The sequence below is a fragment of the Falco naumanni genome, chromosome 1 (assembly GCF_017639655.2).
Source record: "Falco naumanni isolate bFalNau1 chromosome 1, bFalNau1.pat, whole genome shotgun sequence".
Lineage (NCBI taxonomy): Eukaryota > Metazoa > Chordata > Aves > Falconiformes > Falconidae > Falco > Falco naumanni.
The window spans coordinates 12940980-12962081 of record NC_054054.1 but is presented as its reverse complement, the minus strand read 5'-3'; the positions used below and the strand labels follow the sequence as shown (position 1 = coordinate 12962081).

The 21102-nt window shown below is 36.7% G+C and overlaps 1 protein-coding gene and 1 long non-coding RNA gene across 5 annotated transcripts in view; one reads left to right on the top strand and one right to left on the bottom strand.

Moving 5' to 3' along the window:
- Positions 1-21102, bottom strand: part of IL15 (interleukin 15) — a 39032-nt gene that overhangs the window by 2372 nt on the left and 15558 nt on the right. For all 4 annotated transcript variants that reach the window (XM_040581725.1, XM_040581717.1, XM_040581681.1 and 1 more), the window contains 3 exons: positions 2174-2283; positions 826-907; positions 293-334 (listed from right to left, as the gene is read on the bottom strand). In XM_040581725.1, the coding sequence (XP_040437659.1) occupies positions 293-334; positions 826-907; positions 2174-2283 (234 nt within the window). The remainder of the gene's footprint in view (positions 1-292; positions 335-825; positions 908-2173; positions 2284-21102) is intronic.
- LOC121082436 lies at positions 5011-19870 on the top strand. The gene is made up of 4 exons (XR_005826021.1): positions 5011-5664; positions 13457-13539; positions 18069-18094; positions 19749-19870. It is a non-coding gene; the product is annotated as an uncharacterized LOC121082436 (long non-coding RNA).

Genomic DNA, 21102 nt, shown 5'->3' with positions numbered 1-21102 from the left:
AAATTACAAACAAATACCAACAGTATTTTAGCAGTGTTTAATAAATTAATTTTGGATCATCCTTTTAAATTGAATTATTTTAATAGCAGATGATTCAATAAGAAGAATTAATACCTGCTTACAAAATTTATCGTAAGTAGTTTAACTAACAAAACTCTTCCTTCCAAGGCAAATTATTTGATTTCTGAAACTTTTCTCAATTTAGACCAAGGCTGCCTTAGGAGAAAGTTGCTAGTAAAGAAATGAAGCTATCATATTAGACCAGTTGTGGCCAGATTTTAAGTTTACTTACATCCTCATCTGTGTTTGCAGTATATAAACTGACATCAATGTCCTAAAAGAAAACAGGAGTTAGAATTATGAACATTAACTAACAGATGTAGAGATAATAAAGCTAACTCTGCAAAACATGGATTAGCTCCAAATTTAAAGGCCCAATCCATCCAAGTACAGGGAGCCAGCAAGTCAAAGGATCTTAAAGTAACCCAGTAACCTGCAGGATGGGCTTCACTGTGAGGAGGACTCAACAGAATCAAGTCCTACAATACTTTCTCTGAAGGAGCTAATTCCCAAGCCCACTGCCCATTTTTTTATGAAAAGCGAGAAATAAAATAGTATGTAATTCTAGAGTCTGCAGTATTTGGTCAGCTCCAATTCCCTTTAACCTCCTATTCCTTTGCTTCCACCCATGAAACAGCATTATACAAACACCATTCCTTTTCCTTCTCCCTGTCACTGGCACTTCTTAACTGAGTACAGTGTTAAATATTTAATTATGTCAGCTCCTATGATTATAAGAAATGAAGACTTCTTTTATTAACTTACTTTGGATGTCTTGATCTGCTCCAAATCTTTCAGAACTTCTGCCCACTTGCACTGACCTGCTGCTGTCTTTGGTACAGAAGCACTAGAACAGAAGAAAACAAGTGACCATTAGGCTAAACACTAGGTATACACAATGTTTATGCTGGAAGAAGAGTCAGAGATCATTAAGAAATTATAGGTACATTGCTTACATGTATACAAATATATGGTAAATGTGTGGGGCAAATATATTTGACAAATTATAAAATCACACAGATAAATATAATATAGATCATACAGATAAAAGCTGTCTCAGAGTCACACACTGTATAAACAGTCAATGTGGTTTTAAAAAGGCCAGTTTTGTAGAAAGTAATGCAAGAGAAAGGTTAAACTACTTAATGTAAAATACCTACAATTCTTTTAAAGTGTACAAAAAATCACAAATTTCAAAGTCTCTTATATGAAAAATCCACCCACCCACCCACCCCCACTACTATGGAATTTCTGCCTTAAGCCCTGTAGAAATGTAAATTTTTGTGTACCAGGAAAGCTTCCTCCTGCTATGTATAAGATTTTGCACAAAGTGAACCACTAAAGGGTGGAAGGGAGATTTCCCTTCTCCTTGGAAGATTTTTGGAATGTGAATTGCAGTTTTAATGTATCCCCACTTGGATCCCTAATTTGGATGCCTTTCAATACTGCTGTACTATAAATAATACACAACAGTGTAGGGAAAGACAGACCAATTGTTTTGGGAAGTTGGTTTGAAACAAGCAGTTGTTAAACTTTAAAGCCTTAACCAAAGGCTCAAAAATTACAAGATTGGAAAAGGAAAATAAATGGGGTTTATAACAAGACTCAGAGGACACTTACCATGTTTTTGCCAGGGAGAGAGAGAAGAAATGTCAGACCTTAGCAAAGAGATTTGATTGAAGGGGCACAAGGAGAAAACAACTAGGGCATGCAGGCCCTTGAAGCATGGCCAGTTTTCTAAGACAGGAAACTGGAGTGAGAATGGAAGGAGGCATCTCATATACATAACTCAGCATACGTACTTAAAAATGCTTGCATGTGGCAGTTTTTTCATTGCAAAGACATATGGCAATCGATGGAGGTCTTTAAATGCCACAATTCCAACAACTTGAGGGTTACCACAGCAATTAGGGCCAGGATGCAATCTTGACCGTACTGAGCCTCGCCAAAGACAGAATAAAGTAAGGGATAGTGGCCTATGAAGCAATGCAGGACTGCATGTCATGGCAGGAGAGGATCCACTCTCTAAAGTGACTTGAGGCAAGTAACAGCTGTAATAGTAAAAATAAATAATATGCGCTTACTGTCTAATTAACATAGACTTTGTATTTACCATAGGAAGAAGATGATTAGTCCCATCTCATTCTTTAAAAGGCCAAAGAAATGGCAGTTCAGAAGAAGACACAGCTGATATTGCAGGCAAACACTTTTCAGGTGTGTTTTCTGAAAGACATAACCAAGACGATAACTTATCACAGTCTGATTTCACAGAATTTTGCTTTAGTACTGACTTAATTAACCAATTTGACAAGGCATCCAATCAAGACAAGACTACCTGTTGTGTGTAGATTGAAAGACCAGCTGATTTGAAGCTTGCAGAAATATATAATCACTTTACAAAACAGTTGGTAGAAAATCAGATGCTGAAGACATGCTACAAAAATGTGAACTTATCCAGGGCTCTCTATTTATTTGTTTGTTCATACTTCAGACTGCAATTTAATGCAGGGACAATATTAAAGAACTTTTGTTTTGTTTTCCATCCTGGAGGTCTTTCCCCTGGCTATCTATCCAAATTCTATGAATTACCTACAACGATAATATTACCTACAATATTGTGGTTGCATATATATGAAATTCTGCACTGAATACATCAAACGCTATAGTTATGTGTATAGAACTTAATTATAATACTTAGATATATTTATACTTTTTTACATAAACTATGTACATCTAATAGTGGGAAATTATGCATTTAAGAATTTTGTCAGTGGAGTCTGGCAATTAGAAATACGGAGGAAGTGTGGGTTGTGAGCTATGCATTGACCATCAGCAAACATTTCACTTGCACAGCCTGGGCACCTTTGTTTGAAAGGCACAAGCCCTTTCATTTGAGCCCATACAGTTCCTTCACAGAGCTAGGTTAATTATCTGCAACTGTGCTTTTGATCAAAGATTTTATTTCTTACCATATGTACAACACTTTTATATTAACTGACCTAAGCAATGCTTCATTACTAGTGATTTATTTACATACTAACTTGCAAGTGAATATTTAAAAATGGACCAGAGAACGTAATAAAGCTGTGCAGTGGTAGAAGTATCAAAATGGGAGGTCAGTCCATACCTTGTCATGTTTACAGGTTTAACTTCCTGAAAGCCACCTTATTAAAGTATCTACTGGCAAAGCCAGGACATTAATACTTACATGTGTCACACGAAGAGTATTTGTAACAAATATTTGTTACTTTTTTAAATAGGAAATGTTTTAACTGCATTGCAATTTGTTTCCAAAACCCACAGATACAGCTGAAATAGCATAATAACCTGATCACTACATAAATTTCCACACTCAATAATGGAAAGCAGTGCCAGATCTTTTATCACCTGTGGGTGTCCAAAACCTGTTAAATAAGAAGTATGTAAGTTAATGATAAATAGATAATCTAAATTATGGTAAGGCCAGAGCAAGTAATACCTCATCCATCTTCTGAACTATTTCAGAATGGAACATGCTGTGTTATTGTTACCCAACGTATGTCTAAAAACAAGGTGGTACCTGTTACTGTCTCCACCACAAATGGAAATTGAAAATATGTGAGTATTAAAACCAAAATATTAAGAATGTATAAATATATGTATTTTTCAAACATACAAGAATGTAATGGAAATATTAACTGCTTGGTTATGGTCAAAATTGCTAAATCATTTTCTTATAGTATGACAGAAAGGCTGTAACATTTCCACAGTGATCTGAAATTTGTCATGGTGTTGGTTTTGTTGTTTTTTAAATCTACATACTAATTGTTTTGATTTGGTTTGCCAGTCTTTAGAAAATATCCTAGTTTGGGGTTTGTTTGTTTGTGGGTTTTTTTTTTTTTTAATTGAAGTTCAAAAGTAGCCTTATGGGAAAATTCAAGGTACATTTAAAGAAATTTAAAATCTGATTTGTTGGATACAGCTGAAAAAAACAGATTTCAGTCCCATGTTAATTTTTTTAAATTTGTTTTAACAAAATTATGTAAAATGTATTAGAAACATTTTGCAATAGGTGAACATTTTGATCGTTTTACAAGCCAGTGTTTATCAAACAAGATGAGATGGCTACAAATGAAAATATGAAAGACTTATGTTGAGTCCTAAGAACTTACTAGCTTTGTGTTTCATAATTAGTATTATTAAAAACCTGATTTGAGAAGGAGTTTCAGTCCAACTGCATTGTCAAATTTATGCTGTAGACCAAAGTGTTCAAGGTAAGGAAAATAATACATTATAGTACCTAATGAATAATGGGGCAGGGTTATCATTAGCTTGTCATTTGTTTTCTTTTTTAAATAATTGTTCACTGTGGTGACAATGGATCACTGTGTTCTTTATGATTAGTGTAGTTGCCTTGATTTTTGTTTTCTTAAGTATGCTAGGTAACTATTTTATTGTAATGAAATAATCATTGTTAATTTAAAATAAAATCTTAGCCTGTAGAAGTAATGGAGAACTTGTACCGATTGTGAAATGTATTAAAAATACACTACATGCACACTCTGAAGGATATTCCATTTGTTTATAGAGAAGGAAGTTCTTAACTTCAATTAGATCACCTAACACATTCCTTTCAATAATTCAGGGCCATTTTCTACTTGAATTTCTTTATTATTTCATCCAAACTATTATGCAACAACATAAGGATTGTTAGCTTACTTACATGCTTGACAAATTGTTCTCCTGCCTTGAACACACATTGCTGTAATGTAAGAATTTTATTTGCCTAGTGTCAGTTATTCATTTCTTACTCTGTTTAATCATTACCAATTCCTCTCTGTCTTTGTTATGTCTCTGATACTTACCCTGGTTTTATGGAAGCTTGAACATTGGACAAGGGAGCAGCTCATATTTAGATATATAAATATTTTTATCTGTAGCTTGCGTCCTGATAATCTGCAACTATAGGTTAAGGATTAAAGCCTTTGTAAGTGAATATATGTTATACCAAAATGCCATTAAGAGTTATGATATACACAATAATCTGTTTAGAAAAGGAATGTTGGTTTTTTATAATGAAGTTAAAATGAAGCACTTTAAGAACAGTTACCACTGAGTAAAATCTAAGCCACAGTGGTACTGCTTTCTCTTTAAAGAAGCAAATGTGTAAGCAAATGACAAAACTTTTCCTTAACAAGACAGAAAAAATAGCTGATTTTGCTGTTTTGGCTGTCATAGAAACTATAATCTAACTTAGTCAAAAAGAAGTATTCATAACACTTTACAATATTCAAGTTATATCTGAAAGAAAGTACAGAAAGGTAAAATTACATGTCTGTGCCTCTGTATGATGTATCTAAATTTCTTTCTTAAAAGTTGCTTATAAATTTCTCAGTGAATCCTTGAGATGTGAGAGTCATAAGAAAGTTTAGTTCCTGTGCAAGGTGGTGTTGTTATCTATAAAGGTCCAGTATTTTTATTGCTTATTTTGAACTGTATTTTTCTTCTCAGGGAATTTAGATCCTGAACGAACAACTCCTTGACCACCTCTTGTTTATATGTGCATACGCTTTCAATACTGTTCTTCAGCCTAAAAAAGCTCGTTCCCTCATTGGGATCCCTGTGGTGAGTAAGTAGACAGCAGCCTTTGCTCAGCCTCCATTTTGCTAGACTGTCGTTGTAGGCCTGGTCCAGACGGAACTGATTTTCTTCATAGTAGCTGGTATGGTGCTACTTTTTAGCTCGGTGAACAAAAGAGTGTTGCAAACTCACCAGTGTTTTAGCTATTGCTGCACAGTGCTTGCAAGTCCTTCTCTTTTCCTCACTCTGCTCTCCCCTACCACCCTCAGCGCATGGGCTGGGGGTGCAGAAGAGGTTGAGGGGTGACACGGCCAGGACCGCTGACCCAAACTGAGCAAAGAGATACATCATACCATAGAACATCACGCAGTGTTAGAAGGATGGGGTGGGGTGGGGGGAGTTTTTCAAAGCTAACCATTGCTCAGGGACTGGCTGGGCATCTGAGACTGGCTGGGCATTGGTCTGCTGGTGGGAGGTGATGAGTGACTGCTTTTGCATTACTAGGGTTTTTTTTTCAATTTTTTTCTTTACTTACTAAACTGCCTTTATCTCAATCCCTGAGTTTTTTCTGACTTCCACCCCTCCAGTTCTCTCTCCCGTCTGTCTGAGGTGGGGAGTGAGCACACTACTGGGTGGCAGCTTAGCTACCAGCTGGGGTCAACCCACTACAACTATACAGTGCCACCTCTGGAAGCCTCCATTTCTGTGATGTTCCTCACAATGCTCATCTGCTTCACTGCTCTTGAAAGCAAGTGACCAGAAGCATATAACATACTGATATGTCATGAAGGATTTAGAAAACGGTGCTAATATTTTCACTTTCCACAGCAAACAGGGAACTGCCTAGTGCCAGTGCTTTCTCCATGACTGTATCACACTGGTGGCTCATACTTCAATATGAGTTCCCCTCATTCCCCAGAAGTTCCCCTTCCAAAACTTTATGTCCAGTTCTTTCATAATCCTGGAGTTCCCCTAATTCCCCAAAAGTTCCCGTTCCAGAACTTTATGTCCAGTTCTTTCAGAATCCTGGAATGTCTGAAGAATCTTTCACTATTTGTGCATACACACACACACTCATCTGCGCCCCGAAAAACACACCAACACACCAACAAAAAAAAAAAAAAACAACCCGAAAAAAACAACCAAAGTCTAACTTGCTTAATTTTTGGCAACTCTCAATTTTTCCCAAACTTCTTGACCTCTCAAACACATCTTTTTTCTTAATCAGTCCTTTCTCCCCTTGCCTGTGGGCTTTCTGGCTAGTCTCAATGGTGCTGACAGGTGTCACTAGTCTTTCCGTTCCTTACTCCTGTAAGCAAATCATCCTCCTCAGACTGTTCTCTCTTGTAACAACCTGTATTCCATTTTTGTTCATCTTCAGCTTCTTGGTTTCCCTCTCTTTTCTATGTGTATGAAGTGTTGCTCTTACTTGTTGCCACACAAAATTTTTGTTTCTGCCCATTTCTCGTCTTCATTCTCTAGAGCATTAGACCTCTTCTTGCACATTATTTATCCTGTTTTGCTCAGTCTCTACTTCTACCCTGCTCTACAGATGCGTCCTCAACACTTTCTCTTTGACTTCTTGTGCAACAAAGGGCACAATCTTCTTCTCTCTGTTACTGCTGCAAATTTCCCTCTAAAATTGTACCATCAGCTTCAGCTCTCTCTAGTCCTTGGACATTTTATTGAGCAACGTCTCAGGCATAGGGTGTTTTTTCAGATCCGTATTCAAGTACTGTCTACATCATGCAGAGCTGAGCTCTACGCCCGTTCATTTGCATTGTTTCTGCAATTCTTCTTCAGTGTCTTGTTGTCACAATAATTATAGCCTCCTTTAGAGAACTCTGCCTCCTCCCCCGGCAAAATCCCATCCTGTGGCTCTTTTTCTGCTGTTCTCTGTTGGCTACATTAATTGTTCTGTGCTAAGGCAATCCCTTTCAAAGGGACAAAGTGCCAAGTAGCTGTACAACTAGAGTGCAGCATCTACTTAAGGTTGTGTATTGTGCATAATATTTGAGCTCATTCTCTATGCTTAGAAGCATAGAGAGCATTTTTAATGTCACAATCTGTAAGACTGGGAAGAAAATCAGGTGTTTTTCCTATTTGTACCCTAGTCTTGTAAAAAAAAGAGGCTTGCTTTTTTTTTTTTTTAGGATTTTTTTTTCCCGAGCAAAGCCATCGAGAGTAAAGATTTCATAAACTAATGGAAGCAACTAAAAAAGGGATGGAGCCCATAAAGAAAGCAATACTTCTGAACTAGATAGATGTTTCAGTATCGAGCCCTTAAATAGGTAATTCTGAAATCAAATTTTCATGGATCTTGAGTAAGTTTTAGGGGAAAGACATGTTCTTAGTGCCTTGTTATGGAGTAAATGCTGGAAAACACTGCAAGTCAAAGGAGTGGGCTCACTAAAGGATCTCTCTTCTCTTTTATTCCTAAGTTCACCTAGACAGTTTTAAGGGAAAAAACAAAGGAAAAAAAACCCAAACAAAATCCCCAATTATGAATTATTATTAGAACGTATTTATTCTGATGGGATAGAACTCAGCGATAAAAACAGAGAACCACATTAATGTGCTCCTGAAACTATAAGAAATTCTGTAGCAGATGCTACCTGTATCTACACCTTGAGAGTAACTTCATTTGTGTGTTATCAACATCAACAGAAAGTAATTTTTTCCTATGAAGGGATCTAGTACTAGGGTCTTAAATCCCTTCCCAATTTCTACAGACTAGTCCCATCTATTGAAGGAACATATTTTACAGCTTTGGTAAGTTCTGTTCTGAACACTATTTGATGCAGCAATCATTAAAAAGTTGCTTCTTTGCTATCACGGTGCCTGAATCTATTATGATTCCACAGCCATTTTAGTTCTTCTTCTCCCTTCTTAGCCATCTTCACATAGAAACCTAGGAAATCAGCCCTCAAGCTCCACCAGGTGTTACCAGCAGCTCTCCTCCCCAAGGTTTGAAGGCAGAGAGCGAGCTTTCCACTTTTCTGTCTAGCTTGTACTTACTGATCCAGGAAGGAAGTCAGTGGAATTACTGAGTGTTAAAATCACACGCTTGAATGCTTGTCTGGATGAGAGTCAAACCATGCCTTATATTGTTATGTCTTCAAGCCTTTATTTCACAAAGCTAAAGTACTTTCATAGAAGCTTTGTATATAGCTAGTTAGGCAGGCTAAAGCATTTTTGCGGCTGCCATTTTAAAACTGGGCACTCTTTAAATATTACTCCTATTCATTTACTTCCCTTTGACCCCCGTCCCCCCAAGAACTATAGCTTTCCTTGTTTTTATTGTATAGTGGTGGCTCTCCTATGGAGTACTACCCTAACTGGTTTATTCAGCTCATGAGTAGCACTTACCTTCAAAAGAGTATTCTCATTAATCAGTATGGAAGGAAACTCTTGCAGTTCTTGGTTTGCTTAAATACTAGTTGATTTGATTTTGACAGTCATCCAGTAGGACCTTCCTCTCCTATATGCTCTTACTAATTGGCATTTATGCCAGAAGTTTGCAATGCCTGTTGGAAAATTTTGCTAAAAGGTCACAGAGTCAGAGTCATTGCTGTTCCACTCAATACCTTAAACATCAGAATTTGAAATGTAAGAAGTTAAATATTTCCTTTGACCTTTTTTTGCAAAACATACTTGAGGCCTGGGGCTCATACCATTGCCTTATAGAGATGTGTCCTATACTTGGCTATAGGCCTGAGAGGAGGTTTGTCCTTGGTGCAAAGAATGATTTTACATGCTTCCGAGGAACCTTACAGTCACAGTAGCAGTGAAACCCAACAGAAGTGTTGCAGTATTTAGGGATAAATATTACTAGGTGAATATAAGTGTGAACATTATAAAATAAGAGCTTTCTTTCTAGTCTGTCTGCTTTCACTAATTTGTCAGAATCTCAGAACAACGCATACTCCATGGCCACAAGCCTCTTCCATTAATAGTTCTGCTTGAAATAGGGGTGCCAGGTCCCTATTTACATGATTGAGAGACCAGGACATCAAACATGTTGCTTACTTCATACGTTAGACTTACCCTTGCCTGCCAATTCTCTCTCAAGTATTTTTTGTTGCTGGCAAAATCTAGCCAGAAAAGAAAGCTAAGAAAAGAATACATGCTTCTTTCTTTTTACATCCTTCCATGTAATGTCAGTCTTTCAAGGTATCAATCATTTATTGAATTATGAAGGATCAACTTAATGTTGTCCTGATGCAAACATATATTACGTTAACGCTAGGTGTGCTTTACAAACACTGTAATTGATAAATAGAGAAGCCCCAAGTTTTAGTAATGGCAAAATCAATGGTTTAAAGGCATAGTCAGTAAAGTAAAGAGGAGGTACACAGCAAAAAACTTCATTTGTAGGTCACAAATGGTTAGCTTTGACCATTTATCCCCAAACAGCCCGCCTCAGGATGCAATATGCAATAATTAGTGAAAAGGCCTTTCAGAGTCTACTCTCCTGGATTAGTAAGCAGTTGAATCACAGGAGATTCAAAATGTAAAGGACATTGATAAAACACACAAAAAAAGAGCCAGAACTAGTCAGCACTGAAGATTTTTTAGCAAAATATGTCCTGATCTATATATGCTGTCAGGCACTCTCTGTAAATATTAATTGTGACTTTTTTTTTCTTTTTTTTTTCTTTTTCTTTTTTTTTTTTTTTTTTTTCCATGGCAGCAAGTACCCAACAGGGAATGAAAATACATTTAGGGATAAAATCTCTGTGCCTTTAGGGGTAGGTCTTTATCATCTAGAATAGTGCCATACACAAAAATTTAAACAGTAAAAAATATAAAGGATGTCATACTGATGCATAAAAGTTGGAAATCCTGAGACCAGAAAATAGTTATCACAGAAGCTACTGCTGGACAAGTAATATCTCAGCCTCAGCAAAACACTTAGCCCTGAGACTGTGAATAGTATCATATGCTAATAAAGCTCCTTAACATTAGTAGATAGAAGACTAAAAATAGCAAATGCAGTTCTCAAAATGGTAAAGGCAGTATTTTCAGAACTTTTTCAAAAAAGGAAAATTATAATCTATAACCCTCTCTTACAGCGATACTTTCACTGGAATTTCCTGGATCTTGAAGTAAACAGGCAGGATGTAGTTTGAAATACTCTACTTTTTCTTGTGCTTTTGTTTTTCTTTAAAGAGCAGAATTAAATCCTAATGTGTGTCAATTGCCACAGCTTTACTGAAGCCAATGAAGTTATTTCCATTTCCAGAGTTGCTGAGAATTTGACCAAAATGTTATACTGGGAAGAACAGATTTATTGAACAACAGAGGAAAGCAGCACACAAACTTCCAAAAGAAATACTGTAAATAGATCAATAGGCAGAAAAAAACTAGTATCAGGATTCAAAGAAAGAAGAACAAAATATCTCTACTATATATTTGTTTAATATTTCTGCACAGGAAAGACAAACAAATTTGGAAAGGAAATTATTTCTGCCTTATATTACTCTAAATCACTTACAAATAACAATGCAGTAAGACTTACAGCAACTGAATAATCATCCTTAGTTTCTTGCCTTAGGATGCAGGAAAATTGATTATTGGAATTGCTCTACAGAAGCCTCCCCCTTTCGTGTAAATTTTGAATGTGGTTTTGTGGAATGTAATGAATTATGAGATTGCACACAGAACCACTTTTTCAATATGTGTGCAAGTGGTGCATGCAATACAGTAGTTCTCATTTAAGGTTTCTTCAATTTGTATGAGTGATAGTTTTCCTTCATTTCTTGGCAGCCAAACCCAGAATGTATAGAGGAATGGAAGAGTGTGTGCAAACTAATGAGAGCTGAAGCAATACTAAATTATATTAAGCTGGTTTCTGTATCATAGCTCTTAAAAATAAATAAATGGTAGTCATAGTCCTTAACAGTGTAGCACAGCACTCACCCAGAAAACCAAATTTTCTTTCAGACAGGGTAAGATGAGTCTACTAGTGAGTACATTCATTTAGACAAGTGTTTTTAAAAAGATTGAAAAAACGACTTCACAGGGATGTTAAAGCGGTTGTGTATAAAATAATTGGCAATACTGTGAAGCACAAACAAATCCCTGGGTGCCTTTATATAATAAATGTGTGTGGAACAATATTATTGAAAAGAAGTAAACTTTTGGATCAAATTACAGGTTTGCACTCTGGGATTGCTTACTTCATTGATTTAACATACAAAATGTTTAAGCCAAAAGCAACTCGCTTTGTTGATAGTAATTGAGTGATAACAAATGTTTCCGATATGCTCATACAAGCATATATTTTATATATATATGTGTGTGTGTGTATAAACTGTAAAGAGATTAAATACACATTGTAAGTTTAACCTATGACCACATGGCAAAAAGTCAATCAATTCTATTAAATTAATATATATGTATTTGTATTATTTACAGAATTATGATTTGTCTTGCTAAGTAAAAGAAACATTTTGGGAGATAATGTAGCCTGCCAGAAAAATTAGTATTTCTTACAAACTGGAAAGCCACATCTTCAGATCAACATCAATCAAATTAAAAAAACCCCAAATTAGACTTATTTTCAAAATGGACTGCTTTCAGCAGCTCTCACTGAAATAAATGCCTGTTTCAGCAGTAGGTAACTAATTTACTAAATGTGCCACATCCACCTTGTGGGAAGACGTAAGAGGCATAATTTTCCCCATAGTCTTCTTTTCAGGCAAGTTTTTTCATCACTGTTGAATGGTAAAGCTAGAAATTAGTTCTATGACATCCTAAGCAAGGGCTGATAGTGTTTGATCTGCCTCACAATCACAGTCTCTCTTTTTTAAGGAAAAAAAAAATTACCAAAAGTATTAATAACTGTGTGTCATACTGTTTGCCTGAACAGTACTAGGTTTGCTGAAGGCAATATAGCCCTGCAGTCTTATATAGGCTTTTCTTTGCTCTCCCACCAGCTAACTGCTTGCTTGTCACCAGAGGAAGGTATCTATTTGTCCTGAACGGGAGCATAACACTGCAAACTGATTTACTTTGTTGTCCTTCTAAGAACAACTAACAAAGTTTGGTTTTGGCAGATGTTCATCCAAACGCCATGTAAGGTCCACATGGTTGGTAAAGTTAGAATCAAATTTAGAAGTCACCAAAAATATGGCCATTCTCATAAAGCCTGGCACCCTCTGGTCTTAAAACCAAAATAGGCGTCGTGCATACTGCACAAAAAGTTGCAGAATGCAACTGAAATTAAATCAGTGGGGAAAATTCATATCAATTATCACAGATGAGTCCCAAGCAGCCACCTGCCTTATGAAACTTTTGTGACTAAATGTTTGAAGCTTAGCTTTATACTGAAGTCTTAGGATTGCATTCTCTGTGACTCATGCTATTAATAATAAATCTCTGGGCATTTCAGTGTGAGCCCCCTAGAGGCCAAGGAACCAGCTGACTGTCCAAATAAGCATTCCTCTTCCGTTGTTTTTGAAAACTTAACTGATAGCACTGGGGGCCTGTTTTCACATGGGAAAAAAAATCAGAACAAAAGGAGGTTGTGTTACACCTGTCTCAGGTCAGAATGAACAAACCGACACATTCTTCCTACTTAGCAACTCCGAAACCAAAACACAAAGTTGTCATCAATGCAAACACTTATTCTAAGAACGAAAATAAGCATGATAGGCTCTTTCCCCAATGTTCCTAGTGCCCTCTCCATAAGATGTGCAAACTGGATAATCAGCTTTAGCTGAGAGTATGGTTGAAATGTGCATGCTGTAGAATTTTACACTTTCCCTAAAATCAGGAATTTTGAGATTTGCAATTGAGCTCACTGACTTTTTTCTCCAACTCCCTTCTTTAGAAGTTGAACTTCTGAACTACTGAACTTGACTCCTCCTCCTGAGAACACACACCTAGAAGTTTTCAACACTTCTGCAAGAACAGGTACAGCACCATTTCAGTTCCAAAAACCAAATCTTCTTCTTTTTTTTTTTTTTTTTCCCCAAATTTCACATCTGTTTGATTTTTCCAAAATGAATGATTCCTTCCTGCCACTTTACAGTACCCCTGTTGCATGCCATCTCAGAAAGTCTTGCAGATGAATTAGGCCAGATTTAACACTACTCCTTGTTTTACACTTTGACATTACTATCTTTGTCTTAGACCTATATAGGCAGCCAGTAACAGTTTTGCATCAGGGTAGCCATGCAAGAGTTGGCTTGTTGAAAACCTGTTTTATATTAAAGCTAATTTACACAGCTTCGGTACACTCAAAGGCCTGCAGAAAATCCTGTTGTAAGAAGTATGTCACACATAATGACTCTTCATTAGACCCTGCTGGTCTTCAGGTAGTATGTACCTTATAGGAAAGTGATAACAGGCAGATGAGAAAGGGTTATACTCCTTACAATTAGGTACATGTCTCTGATAGGAATTAGGGAAGGACATAGAATTTAGGAATAGCAGAGCTGACTGTAAGCAAAAGTCCTCTAGGCCTGCTGTTTCCAACCACAGCCAGTCATGAATGCTAAGGGAAAAGTGTACTGATACCTCCCAGATACATTCTCCAGTCTCCAGCGAAGGAGAATGCATATAAACCTTGTCAGATTCAGGGCTAGTATTTTCAAGTTTATAACTTCACTAGCCTTTTTTCCCAGCTCTTTATCAGCATATTTTCTTTTAAATGGATTTTTTAGAATTTTATGTAGCAGTTTCTTCTATGTAAATATTTTTTTCAGCTTTCATTTCAAATTTTGACAGGCAATGTTAAGTTCTAAACTTAAAATATGAAGTTAAGTAATTTAAAAATGCAAAATGTTACATTCATAAGGACTCTTCATAATATAATTTTCTAAAGAGTACTGCTTTTACAAGCATGTATAACCTAAGGGAGCATATCTTCAATGTCTTAAGTCAGCTTGAGTTTTCTAAAAGTCACGATGTCGCTACCTTGGGTAAACATACATATTGTTTTCAGGCATTACCATGGAACAAATGCTGGTATTTACCCTTTTCCCAAAAACAAGTATTTCATTTCTTTGTCATTTCAATCTATTTGTTTTTGTTTCAGTCCACCAGGCACTATGAGAACATTTTCATCATTTGCAGTAGCTATTCCAAAACTGAGCAACCTAGTTGAAAACAAGAAAACAAACTTTCTCCTCTCTTAGTCACAAACTTTGAATTAAAAAATTCATGAAAGGGCTAGAATTTACTAATTCTAAATACTTGGGACAATGTACCGTACTTTCAAGATTACTTATGGCACCAAGGCAGGCACCTGTAGGATTCTTCAGAGCACATAGCAAAGTTTCATCCCATAGACCCAATTTTGTGGGCAGCTGAAGGGATGATAAATATCAGTTTATTCTATTAGCTTCAGTAAGAGTGAGGCATTTATACTACTCAAACGCCTAGCATATTTTTTCCAAAGGTGCTTCCCTGTCCTTCAGAAAATCTGAGGGATCCTGAGCAAAAAGAATAACCTATTATTTTGAGAATGCTCCTTTTTTCTTCTATATCAGAAATAGTTTAGCTACTCACATTTAACTCCTGCAAGACCAGATTCCAATAGTCTTTGAGCATGTTACTTCCATTCCTATTTCTTTGGAATGAAGACTGACAAAAGTTGTAAGCCAAATACAAACCTAACTAGCAAGCAAAAAAAATCAATCATTCACAATCTTATATGATAAAAATACTGTAACGGTTAAAAATCTGCAAAATTGCTGAGAAATATGGCACATTATGGTTTATTCTGGTTAGAAATACTAAGTAGTACATGTAAAGTAAAGGTTTCTCTCATTTGCAAAACATTTTAATGGTTATGTGAACTAGAGAATATGACCCTTTCTTTAGAAAATAATTGAAGTATAAACAAAAATCAAAATTAAGATCCATGATTTAAATGAAGGGGGGTTTTGTCTGCTGATACTTAAGTCAGGACAAAACAGATGTCTTAAATTATCCTGAGATAGATGAGTCTGTCCCAGTTTTCAGATGCTGCCATATTTTTGATATGGTATGAGCACTGAACTGTTAGGAAAGGTACTGGCAAAAACCTTCAGATCCTAGAAAGCACAGAGGATCACTACTAGCCCTCCATCTTGCTGGATCACCTTACTGTTGAAAAGTCACTTTTACTAAGTGTAATACAGAGCTTGGGTTGGCCTTCTTGACATTTTTACATCAGTTCACTTTCAGTGCTGTATCTTACTCAGAGTGGTAGTCAAATTATCTATTACCTTCTTGCCAAAAATTGTCATATGTGCACAGCACAGAAACTTGCATTATTATCAAGTCACTCATCTTCAGCTGGTTGAAAACTACTAGAAAACTACTTTGTCCTCATTATAACCCATGTACCTTGGATTCACACATAGTTTAAAATGAGACATGAAATATTCATGTGTCATTTAAATTATGCAAAATGATCTACAGGCATCCATCAAATCTTATGAATCTGCGACATATTTTCAGTTACATGAGAGCAAGAGATAAGTGGAGGTTTTGTCCTTAAAAAAAAAAAAAAAAAAGGAAGACAGAAAAAAGAAGCAATTGTTTCAGAAGCAGAACATGAGAAAAGTTTTGCAAAGATTCCCTTGGAAAAAACAGTCTCACAGATACTTGAAGACTGAATGTATCAGTAGTGTTCATGCTCTAGATATTTCTATTATATCATCATACATCTATAATAACGTAGAATCATAGAGTGGTTTGGGTTGGAAGAGACCTTAAAGACCACCTAGTTCCAACCCCCTGCCACGGGCAGGGACACCTCCCACCAGCCCAGGTTGCTCCCAGCCCCGTCCAGCCTGGCCTTGAGCACTGCCAGGGATGGGGCACCCACAGCTGCTCTGGGCAACCTGGGACAGTGCCTCACCACCTCACAGTAAAGGATTTCTTCCTAATATCTAATCTAGATCTACCCTCTTTCAGTTTAAAGCCATTCCCCCTTGTCCTATCCCTACATGCCTTTGTAAAAAAGCCCTCTCCAGCTTTCTTGTAGGCCCCTTTAACTATTGAAAGGCCGCTATAAGGTCTTCCTGGAACCTTCTCTTCTCCAGGCTGAACAACCCCAACTCTCTCAACCTGTCTTCATATGTTCAGGTAGTTAGATAATCCCTAACCAAGATAACAAAAGTTAGCAGTATAAGGGGTTTTGAGCACAATGCACAAATCACATGTTTTTTTAATATGTAATAATGGAAGAGAGAGAGTAAGAAAGCCCATAAAGCTGCCTGGATTATAGGTATCCAACTGCTGAAGATTGTTTTCTCAAAGCTCAAGATAAATATGAATACTAGAAAGGAGAGCTACACCTTGTGTTCTGATCAGCTACAGAGAATGCAAATGGTAACAGCAGGTACCCATAACAATTTTCAACTGGGTTTATGCCCATGGGGAATTCAGAACCAGTGCATCATAGCTCATCACCATATAGGGTTTCCCTATATTCTTTCTAGCTCCCAGTTTCTTGCTTTTACCTGGTAAGGAAATGAAAGCAAATGGATTGATTTTAAACTCCTGGCTCCTACAGGAAGAAATGATAGCATCAGCTAAGGAATGCATATAAAATCAATGTCTGTGATGACCCAGCTGTGTTATATTCCCAAAACATTTTTGACTAATCAAGGCAGGTGTCTGTTCAGTTACAGAACAGATATAGTAGAAATCACATTCACAACAGAACATGGGGTAGGTTCCGCCTATGAAGATCATTTTCTAGCTCTTGGTGCTGTTTTCACATTTCCCAGCAACTGCTGAAGTCACAGAGCTGAGCAAAGCCTCTAGAAGGTCCCCTCATCCTCAAGCTGGTAATCAGAACTATTTTGTACTAAATTATTTCATAATAACTTACAGAGACAACATAGATGTTTCAAGAGTCCTTCATTTGAAAATGAGACAAAAATCATGGAACTACAACAACTTCACTATGTTTTCCTTCAGAAATAACAAATTCCTCTCCTGATCCAAGGCACCTACAGCTGAGCTCTGAGTCATCTTCTTATACAAAGCTTGTTATTGAGAACAGTACTCAACTCTTCTATCTGCCTCCAGTCTTTGTCGGCTGCAGCTTGCACATCACTCTTCCTCCAACACATATGCATACACTGTCTTTCTGGTTAGGGGAATAATCCCAATCCCCCTCATAAATCAGGATTGTGAGGGCAGACACGGGTCACGTCTCTCTCATCATGCAGTACTAAACCTTGATAGCTTCATTACATCCTGAAAACCTTTACAGTGAAAAATACCAGCCTTTATGAAAGGGTAGAGATATTCCTGAGATAAAGTCATCAATGAAAATGTCTCCCAAAATCAGGCCAAATTTAGTATCTTCACTGTATTTTCTTCAGGTTTTACCATACAAGTTAAATAAGGGTGTGTTCTGTGATAAACTTCTGCTTCAGCTTTTACAGAAAATGAATGCTGGACTGACTCACTAAAGTCTTTTTGTTTTAATCTCAAAGTTAATCTACAGAGAATCTTCACAAAGGTACGTGTCTCTTTCTCTGAAATATTTTCCATATGAAATCATTAACTCCTTTATATTTGAATTCTACTTTTAGAAAGGGTGAATACAGTAACAATTTAACAATGTAATTTAGCAGAAATAGAACCAAGCACTTTGATTCATGCACCAATCAAAATAGAAGAGCTTAATGCATCCCTTTAATAATCTAAAACCTTGCAGTTTTTCTAGAGCTGTGAGATCTATTTAGATATTTTCTAGTGATGTTTTGGGTCTCATATGAATTTTCTTCAACATATTCTGACCTTGTATCAGAATCTCAGTAACATATGAATGGTTTTGAAGATTTTTGGAAAAAAAGAATTTGCCCATTCCTCCTAACCATCTCTGATGTGATGTGGCAGATGTACATTTTTCTACATTTCCTACCTGCTTTCAGTTATCCTCCATGGGTCTGCTGGAGCTAAGCAGAAGTAAACAAAGCCAAGCACAGGAGATGAAAATCAATGGAAAAAAATACTGGGAAGCTTCAGCAGTTTTCCCAAAGCTGTGTTTTTTTAATTTAATTGTAATGATCTCCTAATGGTATGAATTTCTTGATTCATAGCATGTTCATATTCCTTTTGTTTTACAATTGCAAAGGATACTGATTAACATTCAGGCAGAGGATAAGCTCAGTTAAAGGATACTTACCGAGTAATTTCCAAATTGTGGTTAACATTTCACTAACAAAATCTCACTAATACGCAGCCAACTCTGTGTGACTTATTTTTGTCTTTTTTAAAGTAGTGCAAATAATAGGAATTAATTTTAATAATGTTATATGCTATTTAGTCACATGAATATCAGCACGATTACTATCAGGAAAAGATAATAGCATCACTGAAACAAACAGATTGTATTTGCCTGTTTGAACTCATTTTTTTTTTAAAAAAAAAAGCAGAGATATCATCTGCATTTTCAAAAGACTGAAATTTTTTGAGAACTCATACTTCATATTCATGCTATACTACTTTTTGTCTAATGGTAGCAACTGAAAACATCCACTAAGATGGAACCTAGTGTGCTATACTCTGAACTACATAGACCTGTAATTAATGATGATGTTTTCCAAAAGACCTTACAAAACACCTCAACAAGTCAGACAAAATGCAGAAAGGAAGGAGTTGTTCTGTCATTTTTATTGCCAGAGACACAATAATATTTCTTTAAAGGCCTCTGGTCACACACGGAAATTGTAGAGATTTCAGAAAGCAAACTGAATTCTTCTGAATGCCAGTGTGGATTTTCAGGTGAACAAGCATTCCACTCCTTAGAAGTCACATTAGTTTCTCCTCTGGGTTCAGACAGTGGAATTGTTCTTTGGAGGCTGGCAACTAATCCGAACGCTTTGCAGTTAAAATCTCAGTAATACCTAGACTAGGTTTCAATGGCCTTGAGACACGGCATTGGTTTATTAGGCAGTATCATAGTACTAATGTCACAAACTAGAAGAGGCTTCTGGGAGTCCAATTCCTAGTTCTGAGACAAAACCAAATGCCGATGTCTTATTTATTTATTTATTTTAGAGATCTTTGCCTAGTACCTAACACTTCTAGAAAAGATTCTTCAATATTCTTAGGGAGCTCTTTGTCTCATAACACATGACAACTGCATATCACAGCTTAATCTCTTGCAGTAACAGCGTGTGGACTCTTGCTTCTCAAGATGGAAAAGGATATGAAAAAGATTAAAAACTTCCAAGGACATCTAACTATCTGTTGCCTGTTGCCAGCATCTCCATAAGAACATCTGAAAGGTGAGCTGCTGGGAAGAATGAATAAGTAAAAGATACTGCTTAATTTGGATTACGCCTGACCTTGCTATTGCCTGAATCTATTGTTTTCTGCTTACTAAACAAAAATTTAGTCCTAATTTATTTGGCCCTTTGAGGATTTTTTGATTAAAGACTGGTAGATAAAATGGCCAAAGTCAAACTCTTACAACCCAGAGAATGTACTCGTTTCTCCTGCTTCTTTCTGTGTCTGCCATTTCTTCAGACATCTTCTGTAATTTCCAAACCCTATCAGCTACCTCACTTGATGCTCCCAGGTGGCGGTGTGAGTGGGATTTGAAGAGCAGAGAGAAGAAAAAACATCTGTTGAGTCTCACTAAATATAAGAAAGATTAAGAAAGATAATGTCATATTTGCTGGTATAAGATACAGGACTTGAGGCTGACAAACAGGCTATACTGTGTGGTAGGATCATCTGTTGACTGTTGTAAGGAGGGGACAATATTGAAAGCTGAGAAAAAGAGTCACGCGATATCTACAATGAAAAACAATTCATATCGCAGATTTTCTTGTTTGAAAAAGGAATGGTAGCTGGGAAGGGGAAGCACAAATTATTTCTAATGAATTAAATAATGATATTAAGTGAAGTGAAAGGCAAATTCTAACTAACACAAATAAAGACAGGAAAAAATTACTTAAGTCTAAAGTGCCATAGCATACCTCTCAAATTACATGAAATATTTATCTGCAGATCAACAGCAGGTGAGATGAGAAGTATTGTGGATGATTAATATGATTCAGGATCTCAAGTCTGACATATTCAACAAATTTCAAGAAAGACAAGGACCTACTAGAGAGGGTCTAGCAGAGGCTACGCAGATGATGAGGGGACTGGAGCACCTCCCTTAAGAGGAAAGGCTAGAGACAGGGGCCTGTTTAGCCTGGAGATGATCACCAGTAGAGCCCAGCGACCAGACAAGGGGCAATGGGCACATTTGCCTTAACATATGCGCAGAAAGGCAAGTGGCAGAAAAAGAGGTGGAGTTGTCAGTGATTCATCATCTTGCAGCCTGAGTCAGGGAAAAGCGTACAGCTGTTGTCAGCATACCATTAATTTTAGTCTGTAGGGCTTTTCTGGATTGGAATTTTAATCAGAATATTCTCCATCAGGACCGACCATTTCTGCAGTTACTCCAGCAGCTGTTTCTGGATGTTCCCATCTTTCTCAGTACTGTCTTCTGATGATTTGCTATGCCTC